Source organism: Zymoseptoria tritici, chromosome 6 (assembly GCF_000219625.1).
Source record: "Zymoseptoria tritici IPO323 chromosome 6, whole genome shotgun sequence".
Lineage (NCBI taxonomy): Eukaryota > Fungi > Ascomycota > Dothideomycetes > Mycosphaerellales > Mycosphaerellaceae > Zymoseptoria > Zymoseptoria tritici.
In genome coordinates, this window is record NC_018213.1 from 1,166,634 (window position 1) to 1,181,190 (window position 14,557).

Consider the following 14,557-nt stretch of genomic DNA (forward strand, 5'->3'; position numbering starts at 1 on the left):
AACTGTCGGACCGCCAGCTCGAGCTCGCGCCGAATATCACATGCAAGCCATGCGCTCAACAACCACACCTCGATCTTGACCTGCAGCACCACCGCCGTTACACTCGCCTAGGCGTCTCTCACCGTCGCGATGAATCCCGCCGATCTGAGTCTTACGATATCCCCCCAACAGACCAAGACCACGCCGGCGCAAAAGTATGGCTCAACAAATGGTACGCCGGGAATGGGTGGAGGAGGATCGAGCAAGACGGGCGTGGAAAGAGTCAATCTGGAAGGAGTATACCTGGCATTGAAGGGCGCATTGGGAGAAAGATGGGGAGAATACAAAGCTGCGCTGAACGCCTATGTCATGGGAACACTCAACCAGGCTGAGCTGTCCTGGATGCTGGGACCAATATTTGCTGGAGTCACACCAGCAGTGGGAACCTCTTCCACTCTCAATGGCGCGGACACTTCTAAACCGCCTACCAGCTTGAGCACGCTGCACAATACGCTCATCACATCCATATACGCCAACACGCTACGCGATCCTCCTCCCTCTGAAGTCGCGCCATGGGTTGTTGCGACAGACAAGCCCACTACGACAGCTAAGACAGGTGCAGGATCTGGCGCGAATGACAAGGCGGAAGAAAGACTGAAGCACGAAGTTATGAGCGTTCATGCCCGCGATCGCAAAAGAATTAAAACCAACAAGGAGACGCCCAGATCCCTCAACGACGGCTTCCACTCCATGGAAGCTTACATGCACGAACTCGCTGTGCAACCTCCTCAACAACCTCCTCCTCAAGAACCTCAATCTGCAACAGGGACTGGACCACAAGCAGCCACTGGCGCCCTTGCGAAGACTTCCTGGGACGTTGAGATTCGCCGTCGCTACGCCACATCCCTCGCATCAGAAGTCCTCGAATTTCCCTCACAATCAGACCTTCAAAACCGCATCGAACCAATTTGCTTTGAAGAAGGTCTCACCGGCGGTGTTCAACTCGGCACCATAAACGCATGCGCGGAGCTTGTGGAAGCGGCGGCAGAAGTCTTCGTGAAAGAAATGCTCAGCAACTTGCTCGGACACGCGCATTCCAATGTCGCTGGAGGCAAAGACGGCGTGCAGACGGAGAAGTTTCGCCGGCAGTTGAGGAGGGAGGAAGAAGATGCCGAAAGGGGAGTGGTGCAGAGGACTGCGGGTGGCTTGTTGCCTGTGGAGCTGGATGTGCAGAGCAAAAGGGAGCCGTTGACGATGGGCGACTTGAGGCTCGCCGTGGGGATGCGGGATGGGTATTTGCATCTTGACCGCTTTCTTGAGGAGAAGGTATGGATGGGACCGTGGCCAGACTTGAATCTCAATGCTGGTGAAAAGCCGAATGGATTTGGTGGCGGGCAATCATTCGGCATCGGTCACGGAGGTGGTGGTGGAGACATGAACGGGAACGAGAATGGCAATGGTGGGCTGGATGACGATGATGACGACGCAGATGCGGTGGCGGTGGATGATTTCGACTTCCCAATGCCGACGTTCAAGGGCACGGAGAGGAAGGACGTGGAGGGGTTAATGAGTGCGCTGGACGATTGCCTCCTGGCTGCTGGGTAGAATACCGCGGATTCAGGGAAGGTTCAATTCTGTAGCGGGGTGGAGGAAGTGGATGGTCAAGCGGCATTTCTTCATGCTCCTGCTGAAGCGCTTTCTGTGGAGATGATTTCGAAGAAGGGTAAAGGCCCTGCGGTCTCGAAGTCCGCAAAGAAGAAAGCGAAGCAGACTGCCAAGGAGAGGTCACGATCAGCTGAGCTCGGGTCGAATGTTGGCGAAGACGAATCGCGCACCCAGACCAAGAAGAGGAAGAATGGCGAGCTGGATCGCCAGGCCGATGATCCACTGGAACTCGATGCAACTCCACCTGCCGCTGAGCCCAAGAGAAAGAAGATGAAGAAGACGATGGCCAGCAACTTCCTACGTCAGCCATCACCTCACAGCGACAGTATTGCCAAGACCAACGATTTGATGGAGGCGAGGTATGCTCAGCTGTATGACAGAAATGACTCGGTGGTGTCAGGTAGCGAGCCTCAATCTCTCGGCGAATCTGGAAAGACTGTCGCCCGTGCTACGATTGGGTTCGCTGTTCAAGCGATGGAGGGTCAGATTCAAGGGACAAAGCGAAAAAGAACGGTTGCGGATGATGTTGCGGATGAGGACAGCGATGATCCGCTTGCTGGTGGAAAGACTTTGGCGCCTGCACTGAGACGCCGAGAAAAGGGGCCGACCAAGGGCACCGATGAGTGGGTTGCTGCGCCTGATGAGCAAACGGTGATGGTAGATGGACAGGCTGATGTTGCGACTCACGCTGATCTTGATCCAACCATTATTGGTGAGCTGGAGGGACGAAGCATCATGGACCGTGAATCCATCACTTCCTCGAAGGAGGTCGACGGGCCTGGACCTGTTGCCGACCTTCAACTCATTCCCCGGTTGCACCCGGTCCAGGAGTCTGAACAACGGAGATCCACAGAGCCCGTACCGATCTCTGAACCGCAGCCAGATCTTCGGAATTATGATATTCCTGATCTTCACCCCCCGCCTGATGATGATACCGCACTCTTGTCCAAGACCACATTCGATTCTGACCTGTTCAACAATATTGAGATCGACGAGGAGGAGATGATACAGACTCTTGCGTTCATGAAAGACTGTGAAACTCCTTGCCAACCTTCGCAAGATGAAAGGTCCGACAAGACTCTGAACGATTTGTTTCCGGAGTTATCGTCGCCGTCCACAGGTGGCGATACATCGATGCAGTCAATCGGCCCTGAGTATCGAAATGGCACGCTTGCTGCGGATGAGTCGACTACTGTACGGCCATGCTTAGTGGAGAATGCGAATGGAGTGAAGAATGTGGAGTCTGGTCCGACGGACATGCCACCACCTCCACACGGCTCCGGTATTTCTAGTCAGCCCGTTGGGTTGGAGCAGGTCAACTTTGACATGACTACGGGCCAAGTCGGGGATCTTGCGCCTGCATTGAGCCCTGCGATGGCACCTCCGATACCACCGAGGACCACTGCTGGAGATTTGAGGTCACCTCACATGCAAAACTCTGGCGGCGCGACTCACTATCACGACCGGCGGGTGCAGACATATCATGGACAAAATGGTTTTGCCAACAACGCACCAGTCGCGGTAATGGGCAGGGGAGCCAACACACTCGCGCAGCAGCTGGAAAGGCAGCAGGCGCTCTTGCAATACGATCGGCAGCTGGCTACCATCGAGCTGAACGCCCATATGCAGCGCAGACAACTTCAAGCATCAGCGATGAATATGCCGCAAATTCATCAGCGACCATTTGTCCTTGGAAATAACAGTCCTCAAGGATTGACGCAAGCTCCGCACGCTCAGCGACCAATGCCGTCGCCCAATGCAATTCAAAACCCATACGCAGGGGCCCAGATGGTCCCGCAACTGGACATGCACACGCTCCAACGCATGAGGGCTGCCAACGCAGCTCAGCAAGTTCCGCAAGGCACATATTCATCCACTCTTGACGAGGGCTATGCCAGGCAACCGAACCAGATGTACACGCGAGCTCCGGGAGCACAGCGACAAGCGATGGTCTCGCCGTACATGAGCGCCGGAACGGCCAACATGCCAAGTCCTATCCCGCGGATACAATCGTTGAATGGTGCGTCACCTGGCACTCCGACGAGAATGCGGGCGTCTAGAACGTCGGCTTCTCAGAATCGGCGTCCGGCGCAGCTCATTGATTTGACCAACGAAAGACAGCCTATACGGCAGCCAGATTTCGTTCTAGGACCCCTCCATCTGCCTGCCAAGCAAGCTGCACAGCTCGAGGCTTCACAACTTCGATCGCCAGCAGCGAAGAACTCAGCTCGTGTTTCTTCGCGGCCAGCGAAGCAAACACCAGCTACGGAACATCAGTCGCCCGCGCCACCGCAGCTCATGAGCCCTTTTCAGCCTGCCCAGCATCGCACCCCATCTCGGCCAGCCAGCACTCACCAACAAGGCCAATCCGAGCCGCAGTCCATTCCCAGCAGCCGCAAACCCTCATCAGCTTCCAAAAACCTCAGCCCTCCCTCCGACTCAGCGCCGTCAACGAAAAAGAAGAACTCTAAGTGGAGTCTCCCAAATCTGAAAGACTTGCGAAATCTGGTGGCCGAGCATGGCTCGAACTACGACGCCATCGCCGAAGCTTTAGGGAACAAGTCGGAGACCATGGTCAAGAACCAGTTCAACCGCCTTGTCAAGGCTGGCGATCTGGAGATTGTGGATCTGGCTGTACAGGCTGACGCAAGGAAGCAGATGGAGAAAACCGCTCGGAGGGCGGCAAGGGAGCAAGCTGCAGGCCAGGTGCAACCTGCGACTGGGATCCCGGTGGCTGAGCAAATGATGCCGCCGTCGACGAGTCCGAGATTGATGCACGGCGGTGTGGGTACGGGCGGACGCACGCCGAATGTCAACGGCGCGGTGACGAGTACAACGAAGACGTCGCCGATGCCCGGCAGAGCTATGCGAGCCACGAATGTCACTTCGCCGACGCCCGCGCCTGTTGCTGGCGTGCATCGTCAGCCTCCATCAGTGCCTCAGTCGGACCGCGCGTTTCCCGCGAATCCCTACGCTGCTCCGTCATCTGACTTCGGCAACGGAACTGCCATTAGCCAGCCACAGTTTACGGCGCCACAACAGCATACGCAGCAGGAACCTGCGCAGCAAGCCCCTCCGCAGCAGGTCTCTCTGCAGCAAGTCTCTCTGCAGCGGGTCCCTCCGCAGCAAGCTCCCTTGCAGACACTAGCACCACAATCCATGCAGCCTCGGCTCGATCAACTCAACCACGGCGTTGGTCGCGCTCGCTCCACGCACAAACGGGATGTCACAGCTCCTCCAGTCACGGATCCCGAGATCCCACCCGCACCGCCTGGCTTCGGGTACTCCGACCATACCGGAAGGTACTCGGACATGAGTCCTCACTCCAAGACTTTGGCATATGGTCCCCTGCACGGGCCCATCCCCCCACCAGAGTCTACGCCCCAGGCTCAAGCTGAGGGATCGTTACAGCCATACGATGTGCCGAAAGGCGCAGAGGACTCAAATCAGGCGCACAGGGAGACAACTCAAGACGCTGAACTTCGGCTGTCAATGCAAGCCGCCCTTCGAGCCGGTGCCGGGCATCCGACTGGATGTACCTGTCAGGAATGTGAGGCGGATAGCTGGGCGAGAGGAGCAGGATAGCTTCTCGGCTCTCTTCACGGGCCGACGCAGAGGAGGTCAGGGTAGGTCAGAGGTTCTGACTGCCCTACTGCAGCATGCAGAAACCATCACTTGTACATGATCCTCGTAAAGCTGCTAAGCCTCGCCAAGACGCGTGTAGAAAGCTTGACACTCTTCACAAGAGCTCTATTTTGGTGACTTCACGTTCCTATATCCTTTCTTACTTCTCCGTATCCATTATTCGTGGTCTCTTCGAGCTCGCATGCGCTCTTTGAATGGCACATACAACGCTTCTGGGTGTCCTCCAGCGTTTGTGAGTTGACAAATGAGTCTGATGCATCAACGGTCACGGCAGTTGGCGATTGAGATTCTAGACTTCAGCTTGCCTTGTCTAGGTCGCTGCACGTTGCAACGAATCGGTACATGGCGGGTCATACGCGGCATATGAGGCGATGCAGGAGGCTGAGGCTTTGTTGCACCACCACGTGCATGATGCGTGATTTTGTGTACTTGTGAGTGCGTGAGCTAAGGTACTTATTGAACGCAGCTGCCCGCATTGTGAGGGTGACGCGGACTTTTGTGAGCTCCCGACAAACAACAACAACCGAAATCTTCCCACTCCTGGCCCTCGACCTAACTACTCATCAAGAATCCATCTCAGACTTTCTCTCAGCCAAAATGTCCGCAGGAAGCTACTACAACGAAGACCGCTACTCCGGCGGCGGCGGGGGCAATGGAGGCTACAACCAACCTCCACCACCACCCAACGTCCCACGCCCTTGGATCGCCGAATGGGACGCCCGCGACCAGCGCTACATCTTCATCAACCAAGAAACCGGCCAACGCAGCTGGGACTTCCCACGCGACGAGTACCGCGGCGGCGGCGGCGGCCAAAACTACGGCTCCAACAGCGGCTACCCACCACCCCAACAACAAACCCAATACCAAGAAGCCCCTCACGAGGAGAAGAAGTCCCACGGCCTCCTCTACGGCGCCCTCGGCGCAGCAGCAGGACTCGCTGGCGGCGCCTTCTTGATGCACGAAGGTTCCGAAGCCAAACAAGACCTCGAATCCGACGCATACCGCGCTGAAGACCGCATTTCCAATTTCGATAATCGCGAGGAACAGCGTTTTGATAATTTTGAAAACCGCACGGAGCAACGTTTCGACGACTTCGGCAATCGCGTGGAATACGCGCCGGAAGAAGCGGCGGAGTGGACGGGTAGGAAAGTACAGGAAGTGGAGGATATTCCGCAGGATGTCGAGCAGGGGTTTGATCGGTTTGGGGAGAGGGTGGAGAGGAAGTGGGATGATGGCGTGCAGGATGTGGAGGATGTGCCGGATGATGTGGCGGGGTGGGCGGGGGAGAAGGTGGGCGATGTGGAGAGGTTTGATGATAATGTCGAGGACGCTTATGACGCCGGGAGGGATGAGGGGAGGGATGATGATGATCGGTATTGAGGTGGGAAGAGGAGTGATCTGGTCTGGAGCGAAGCAGGGAGATCTCACTTGAGAGTTTCGTTGTTATGAGCAAAGGATGGGCATGCAATTCGACTTCGCTCAGGTCGATGCATTCTCATCGATCTATCGATGTCTATGGTACACGACTGTTTTAGCATTTGCTTCCGGGAATTGCGTGGCATGATGTAGCGTAGCACAGCATTGCGTCGCATCATGTCAATCACAAGCCATCAAAACCCTCATCGTCACCATCGTCAATGTCGCCATCGACAATCTCCTTCGCCAACTCGCGCTCACGGTCGCGAGCCTTGGCAGCCTCAGCAATCTCCTGACGATGCTTGTTCATGGGGTATCTCATCGCCATCACACACTCGTCCCTCATGCCCAACAATGCCGATATACGAGCGTGGAATGCCTCCGATGGCTCGGTCGTGCTGTATGCATCCTTCTGTGGTACCGTCACCATGTGTCCGTTCTGGTGGTCCAACGAAGCCTCAATCACTCCATCGCGGATAGCCTTTGCGGTGATGTACTCGGCCGACTCTTCTGACTCCACTCCGAGGCGCGTGCAGATGTCTCGTAGGGAGATTCGAGAGTATGACAACGACAGCATGCGCACGCCGGTCTTGATGACGTTCTGGCGAAGACGGAGGATCAAGGTGTAGGTGCCATCTTTGCGGAACTGAGCTTCGCTGACGTTGACGCACTTCAGGAAAGCCTGCAAGTCACCCACGCGAACGGCCTGGACGAGCTTGAAGTATGGGTACAGAGCGGCCTCCAGTGCAGGTTGACGGAAGACGGAACGCTCTGGGATATCACCCATCAGAAGCTCGACCACGATGAGCAGCTTCATTGCTTGCTGATAGAAGCCAACGGCAGGTCCGGTTGTAGGCGACTTTCGTGTAGCGGATTCGAGGTGCTCGTGAGCTTGAGTGTAGGCGAGTTGAATGGCACGGATCCGTCCCAGGTAGTAGAGGTAGCGGCAGACTTGGTTGTTGGAGGCAGAGGATGGGAATTGTGTTTGAGCAACCAACAGATCGGCTTGTGTGATGTCCGCGGTGCTGATGTAGTTGCGGAGCAAAAGTACAGTCACTGCAGCCTGGGTATCGAAGTCCTTGCGAAGTACGGCAGATCGAAGAGCAGCCAGCAGCTTCGGCCTTGTCTCGATAACATGCGACTGCTTCGACGGCGGCTTGGGGTCCAGGTTCTCGTGGAACAGCGCATAGTAGAAGTATGCCTTTGTGCCAATCTGATCCAGTGTGCGGCGATTCCAGCTGCGAATGCGCTCGACAAAGTTCTCGCTGAACTCTGCACCAGTCTCGATCTCGCCGGCATCGTACAAGTAGACTTGCACGAGCACGCCAAGATACGCCCAAATCTCCGGATGCACTTGCTCTTCCGTTGCCGTGCTCTTCGCCGCCGATCCATTCTGTGCAGAGCGGTGCTTCTCGGGTAGCAGCTCTTCCAATATTTGTCGTCCTCTGTTCGATGCGTTGGGGTATGCGGTGCGGATGCCGTGGATGATGGCTTCGGGGAAGGCGCTCGACTTGCGCAGGGTGGAGATGGATCGTAGCGCGCGGAGGGTGAATCTCGAATCGAAGCTGTCTACGGCCGAGTTGATGAGAGCGAAGTTGTTGATGATGACTGCGATCATTGATTAGTCTGGTTCTGCATCCTCATCACCATCACTTCTCTTGATTGCTGAGGCGGCTGGGATTGCGTACTGCGTTGCGGTGACACCTCTTGCACAGTCTCCTCCTCCTTCTTCTCCTCGCCATTGACGGCATCTACTTCCATCTTGTCCGCCATGCTGAAGTCTGGTGGATGAGATGAGGTTGTATTGTGGTTGCGATTGGTGTTCGTGGCGGTGATGTCGATGCTGTCTCGTGCTTCAACAGTTGCGTCGGAGAGCTTCCAAAGCGTAGACCGCCGAAGTTTAGCCGCGCAGAGCTAGTAAACACGTCCACATCACGTCGACCTACAGCAATATAGAAACATCACAACTCACGGAAGAATGTTCAGAAACACCACAACGTAGACGAAAAACCCAGTACAGCAACACAAGACTGGAACAGACCCTCCACCATGGCCTCCCTCCTAACCTCCCACCTCGAACAAATCTCCCTCTGCGCGTCCTCAATCGCAGAACTCCCTTTTCCAGGCCCAAAGAAATTCGCCAACGCCCTCCTCTCACAACACGACATCACCTCCTTAATCCGGGATACAGAATCTCACGAGCGAGCTCTCTTCCACCTCGCTCCCCCACCACTCCCAACCAAACCCGGTGCAGGAAATGACTACTCTTCCGGACCCGTCACAGCGCCAACTCCAGCACCAAACCGCCGCGCGACAATGTACGGCGGCCGTCAAACGCCCCGGAATAAAGCTGTCGCGGCTGTGCTGGGAGGCGACCTCTACCAGCGCACGCGGAAGGAAGGCACGCGGCAGAAGGGAGAGGTGGATGTGGAAGTGCTTCTGGAGGGTGCGGAGCGTTTGCTAGCGGTGTATTCGATTCCCGGCGCGAGTGATCGGATCGCGGGTTTGAGGCGAAGGCATCAGCAGTTGACGGCGAATATTCAGTATCATGAGGCGAGGGTCAATCAGCAGAGTGAGGACTTGGCGAAGATTAGTCGGAAGGATTATGATGCGGAGGACGAGGATGGCGGTGAGGATGGCTCGGTGGCGGCAGCGCCCGCGGTCATGTCGAGGGAGGATATGGAGAGGGAGGAGGTGGAAATCAGGGAATTGGAGAGGAAGAAGAAGGCTCTTGAGGAGAGGGTCACGGGGATGGAGAAGGACTTGGGTGGGTTGATGAGGTGATGATTCCGTCAATGTTCGGAGTGTCACGCTTGCAGGCCGTTGTTTGCGTTATTCCACCGGGTCTGAAGGACGCTGCATTCATGGCATGCATCGCCGCGAAGCACACAAAGCACGAAATCCTCTCCATGGACTTCAACCCGCATCCCACCGACCCATCAGCAAGTCACAATGCGCCACTTCATCCAAGACAGAACTTGTCTCAGCGAATACACACCGGCATCACCCGTCGATGTGTCGCGCCTTCCCATGCCACCCTGCACCGCGATGGAGGTGGATTTGGTAATGGACGTTCCTCCGCCCGGAGCCTGCTACGTAAGGACGTACAACTCGAGTATGAACCTGAGGGACGAAGTCTACGGTACAGCAGTCCCGAAAGCGGGTGCTTCAAGAGGTTCGCCCCTGTCAAGTACAAGTTCACTGACGTGAATTCGCAGAGAACGCGGGGATCGAAGACCAAGGATTTTGCCGTTCAGAGCCGCCGGTGCGTCCTCCGCCTTTACGGAGGTTTCGAGGGAACGAGCGCGATGAGCAAAGTTCTTGCGAGTCGTTCGACGAGACCGAGCACCGGGTTGTGAATTCAATGGACCGCTGCACTACTGGAGCGGAGATCATTTCTTAGCATGGGGAGCGGCTGTTGGCTCTGTTGGTGTCGATGCATGACAAGTGCTCGTTTTGAATCGACAGATCTCTTGAACGGCATCATTTGTCGCACGAACCTTGAACGGGTGGTTTCGAAACACTGTGCGCTCGTGTGGAGGAATTGCATGAAAGTCGTGCATTCGAATCTGAGTATGTAGCTTGCCTATATCACAGCTTTCCAATCCCATCCGACTTTGGCGAAGCGCGTGGCTATTAGCAGTGAACCCTGTGAACGACAAAGATTAGCAAAGGCCAGAACCGCAAAGCATTGCAATGTGTACTCACCCCCAGAAAGAAGGACGTGCCCGCCCATCTGTAGTAAAAAGTCAGCATCCATTCACCTCAACATAAGGAAACAGCTCCAACTCACACCTGCGCATACAGATAATCTCCATCCCTCCTCTGAATCAACGCTCCCGCCAACGGCGGTCCCGTCAAGCACGCAAAACTCACACAACTGAACGCCATGCCCATCCTCACTCCCGCCTTCTTCATATCCGGCACTTTACTCAGACTCCCGAACAACGCCGGAAACAGCGCTTGAATCGCCGCCGACCCCGATCCATAGATCGCCGCGAAGACGAACATGCCGCTCAGCGAGTGGATTCCAGTCCAAGCGAACATCATGGCGCCGCAAAGGAAGGCGAAGGGGATGAGCGTGTTGAGCGTACCGACCCGATCGGCGAAGTAATTCGGTACGAGACGGAAGACGAAACCGACGGAGACGACGGTGAGGAGGAGATTGATGGATTGCTGGTAGCTGCAGCCTAGCACGTTGCGGCCGTAGGCGCCGATGTAGAAGAAGGCGAAGTAGAGGCCCCAGAAGACGAAGAACATGGCGAGCACGTAGAGGACGTAAGGTGCTTCCTTCAAGCTCGGCCAGTCGATGATGGGTCCAGATTTGCGTGGCGGGAGGCGGGTGCGGTAGAGGGTGATGGTGATGGCGTTGGTGGCTAGCATGAAGAATCCGATCACGCGGACGGTCCAGGGGAAGCCGATGCGGGGGAGGAGCTGTTGTACAATGATTGGGATCGCGATGCCTCCCGTGCAGGACCCCACGGCGGCGAAACCTACGGCGAAGGCCCGACGGCGGGCGAAGTAGGTGGTCAGGAGGGACATGGCGGGGCAGAAGTGGAGGCCGTTGGCGATGCCGGAGCAGACGGCTTGGGCGAGAAAGAGTTGCCAGAAAGTGGTTGCTTGGGCGGTGCAGAAGATTCCGACGAGTTGGAAGATGGAGCCTAGGATGTAGACGTAGCGGAAGAGGCCGGCGTCGGTCGCGCGGCCGCTTACTGTGCCGATGACTGGGGGGTGTGTGTTAGTGGTTGGTATCAAGTTGCGGTGGTCGTGGCTTACAGAACAACAGGAACAGCTGCACTGATCCGATCCAGCTGATTGTCGACTGCTCCACGTTCAACGCGGTCTGATAGTAGGTCTGAAACACTCCGAACGATGTGATGTAGCCAAAGGTAGAAGCGATGGTCAGATGCGTGCAGAAGCATTGCGTCCATGCCGCAACGCCGCCGTCCGGTGGTGGGCCCGGATCAAGAGATGCAGCGGAGCGACGGGAGACTGTTCGGGACAGAATGCTTCGAGCAGGACCAGGTTGGGTCGATTGTGACTTTTCGTTCAACGTAGGCTGGTCGTGTTGTTCTTCGATGGACTCGGCATGGCTAAGCTGGCTGGAAATTTCGTCGTCTTCATTGTTCGGCCAAGGATTGGCGTCGTTCTTTATGACTGGCGGCTTGGTTATATCCTCGATGGACTTCTCCTCGAACGAGTGGCGGACCATGCTGTCGTTGGAAAGTCTTGCTCTGGCGAACGAATCGGCGAGATCGATGTCCCTTGCCGGTGGTCGGGTATGGCGAGGTTGAGGAGAAGTTTCAAGAAATGCTCAACGAATACTGGAGGACTCTTCCTCGATGACAATAGTGAGTGAGAAACAGCAGAAAGAGCCTTACAGAAGCAATTCACACAGCAGAACTGCGGTGGCATGTTTTTTTAAGTGGGGACTGAATGTCGCTATCGGAACTCGGCACGAGGGTGAATGTTCTTCCCCAGCGCATCGTTGCGACACGTACACGTTCGACATGAGATGTCGAGTGGGAGAAAGAGGGAGAATCTGGCTCGAATCTCGATTGATGAAGGAGTTGTTGTAGGAGAGATGGACGAGGCGAGGTGAGGTGAGATGAGACAAGAGCCGTCTGTGCGAAGCAATTTCGGGATGATGAATGAAGCCTCAGGCAAGCAGAAGGAGAGTGTCACACGCCCACCCACCTTGTCCGTTGCAACTTATTATTACATCAACAACGACGCCAATCGACCTCGCTTGACATGGACGAGCATTTGGGCAAATCTTGTTCTGATCAAGACTTGTTCGGCATGGCATGGCGTGGCATAACATCCAGGCTCGACTCATCATCCAGGTGGCTCCTGCCTGACTGCTCGACTCGAAGCTTCCGACTCCTCAAGCTCACCTCGAGCTTCAACTAACACCTCCCAGTCTACACCTACTTCGACCTCGCCACGCAAGGAACTCCTGGCTACAAGCACACGACCAACATCATTGGCGGCCTCAACGGACTCAACTCTGCGGGTGCTATCGTCGGATGTCTCTTCAGCGCTTGGTCCGGAGATGTCGTCGGCCGGAAACGAACGATTGAGATCGGATGTGCGGTCCTCATCGTAGGCGGAGCTTTATGTGCCGGTTCGGTGACCATTGGGATGTTTTACGCCGGACGGTTCGTGGCCGGAGCTGGAGCGGGCATCCTGGCGGTGATCGTGCCGTAAGTTCTGGCCGTGCTGCTGCTGTCGTATTCCACGCTCTCGAAGATCGAACGACTAAACGACAACAGCATGTACCAAGGCGAAATCAGCACAGCCAACATCAGAGGGGCAATGATGTGCGTTTCTGGAATAATGTACGCAGTCGGCTACGCCTGGGCAGGCTGGATGGGTACCTCCCTCTTGAACCCCCAAAGTGCTCTAATACCACCCACTAACCTCCCCCCTCCCAGGCTACGCCTGCTACTACTTCCCCTCCACCTCCCCCTCCGCAACCTTCGCCTGGCGCTTCCCCCTCGCCCTTCAGATAATCCCACCCCTCCTCCTTCTCGCCGGCAGCAAATTCATCCCCTTCTCCCCCCGCTGGCTCCTCTCTCAATCCCGCCCCGCCGAAGCCCTCTCCATCCTCAAACGCCTGCACGCCACCCCGTCCGACCCATCCCACACGACCGCCACGGCCGAATTCTACCTCATGCAGAAACAATTCGATCTCGACAGCACTTTCCCTTCGCGGCGATTCGAAATCTTCCGCTCAGCGCCGAATAGGAGAAGAGCACTTATCGGCGCGCTGATCATGTGGGGGAATCAATTCCTGGGAATCTTCATCATTACCAACTACGGCGTGTTGATCTATGCTTCCCTCGGCTTCGAGGGTTCCGTGCCTTTACTGCTCAACGCCTGCTGGACGACCTTCACCTTGCTCGGTAATGTGTGGACGGCATTCTACATCGACCGATTCGGCAGGCGGACATTTATGCTGATTGGCACCACCGGGTGCGTGGTATCGCTCATCTTCTTGTGTGCGATGACGGCGAGTTTCCTCAACACGAATAACGTAAACGGCCTCAACGCGGCGGTATTCTTCATCTGGTTCTACATTCTCTGGTGGTGCTTCTTCGTCGATGCCACGCAATACGTCTACGTCTCGGAAATCTGGCCGAATCGATTGAGGAGTCAGGGGACGGCGTGGGGGGTTATGTTTTGGTTTTTGGCGAGTGAGGTTACGCTTGTGGCGGCGCCGGTGAGTGTGATCGAAATGTGGATGGACCACGGAGCTTCGCTGATGACATGATTTATTGCAGGTCGCATTGAACGAAATCGGATGGAAATTCTACCTGTAAGTCGTCCCTCCTCCCTCTCCCTCCCCTCTCGCCAACGCACCCCCTCCCCCTCTCCCCCCCCTCCGCTAACCTGGCCTTCTCTCAAATCCAGAGTCCTAATCCTCCCCTCAACCCTCTACATCTTACTCATCTACCTCCTCTTTCCGGTACGTCCCTCATCTCCTCTTCCCTTCTTCCTCCTCACCCACTCCCCTCCCTCCCTGCTCCTCCCTCTACTAACATCCTCCCCCCCTCGAAAGGAAACCAAAGGCCGCACCCTCGAGGAAATCGGCCTCCTCTTCGGGGACGACGTACACGTCGCTTCGCAGTGGTATGATTTGAGTCCGGAGGAGAAGGAGGAAGTGGCGGTGGAGGCGGTGAGGAATACTGCGTTCCGTTCCGAGGCCACCGACACGGTCATGGGTGGGGAGACGGTGGCGATGGCGGTGAAAGGTGGGGCTGTAGAGGAGGAGGGGGAGGGGAGGCTGGGACGAGGGGGTGAGTAGTTCGTTGGGCTAGGGGCGAGGGGTAGAGGGGATGTAGAGGGG

At 56.2% G+C, this 14,557-nt stretch overlaps 5 protein-coding genes across 5 annotated transcripts; 3 read left to right on the plus strand and 2 right to left on the minus strand.

Annotated features, from left to right (window-relative positions):
* Positions 1-5,919: 5,919 nt before the first annotated feature.
* Positions 5,920-6,654, plus strand: MYCGRDRAFT_27969 (uncharacterized protein; the record flags this gene model as incomplete). The annotated part of the gene is made up of 2 exons (XM_003851419.1): positions 5,920-6,337; positions 6,416-6,654. Coding segments are annotated over 2 exons (657 nt in total), but the record flags the coding sequence as incomplete, so codon positions are not given.
* A 235-nt stretch (positions 6,655-6,889) lies between these two features.
* Positions 6,890-8,531, minus strand: MYCGRDRAFT_73064 (uncharacterized protein; the record flags this gene model as incomplete). Its single annotated transcript, XM_003851817.1, has 2 exons — positions 6,890-8,313; positions 8,394-8,531. 2 exons carry the CDS (start codon positions 8,476-8,478, stop codon positions 6,890-6,892), a joined length of 1,509 nt encoding a protein of 502 aa, XP_003851865.1.
* Positions 8,532-8,736: 205 nt separating this feature from the next.
* MYCGRDRAFT_73067 (uncharacterized protein) lies at positions 8,737-9,489 on the plus strand (the record flags this gene model as incomplete). Its single annotated transcript, XM_003851420.1, has 1 exon — positions 8,737-9,489. One exon carries the CDS (start codon positions 8,755-8,757, stop codon positions 9,487-9,489), a length of 735 nt encoding a protein of 244 aa, XP_003851468.1.
* A 1,005-nt stretch (positions 9,490-10,494) lies between these two features.
* On the minus strand, positions 10,495-12,027 carry MYCGRDRAFT_73068 (uncharacterized protein; the record flags this gene model as incomplete). The annotated part of the gene is made up of 2 exons (XM_003851816.1): positions 10,495-11,429; positions 11,482-12,027. 2 exons carry the CDS (start codon positions 11,915-11,917, stop codon positions 10,495-10,497), a joined length of 1,371 nt encoding a protein of 456 aa, XP_003851864.1.
* Positions 12,028-12,047: 20 nt separating this feature from the next.
* MYCGRDRAFT_93850 (uncharacterized protein) lies at positions 12,048-14,515 on the plus strand (the record flags this gene model as incomplete). Its single annotated transcript, XM_003851421.1, has 8 exons — positions 12,048-12,056; positions 12,369-12,405; positions 12,629-12,911; positions 12,981-13,081; positions 13,143-13,930; positions 13,992-14,026; positions 14,122-14,176; positions 14,270-14,515. The coding sequence occupies 8 exons, from the start codon at positions 12,048-12,050 to the stop codon at positions 14,513-14,515; spliced, it is 1,554 nt and encodes a 517-aa protein (XP_003851469.1).
* Between the last annotated feature and the right edge of the window lie 42 nt (positions 14,516-14,557).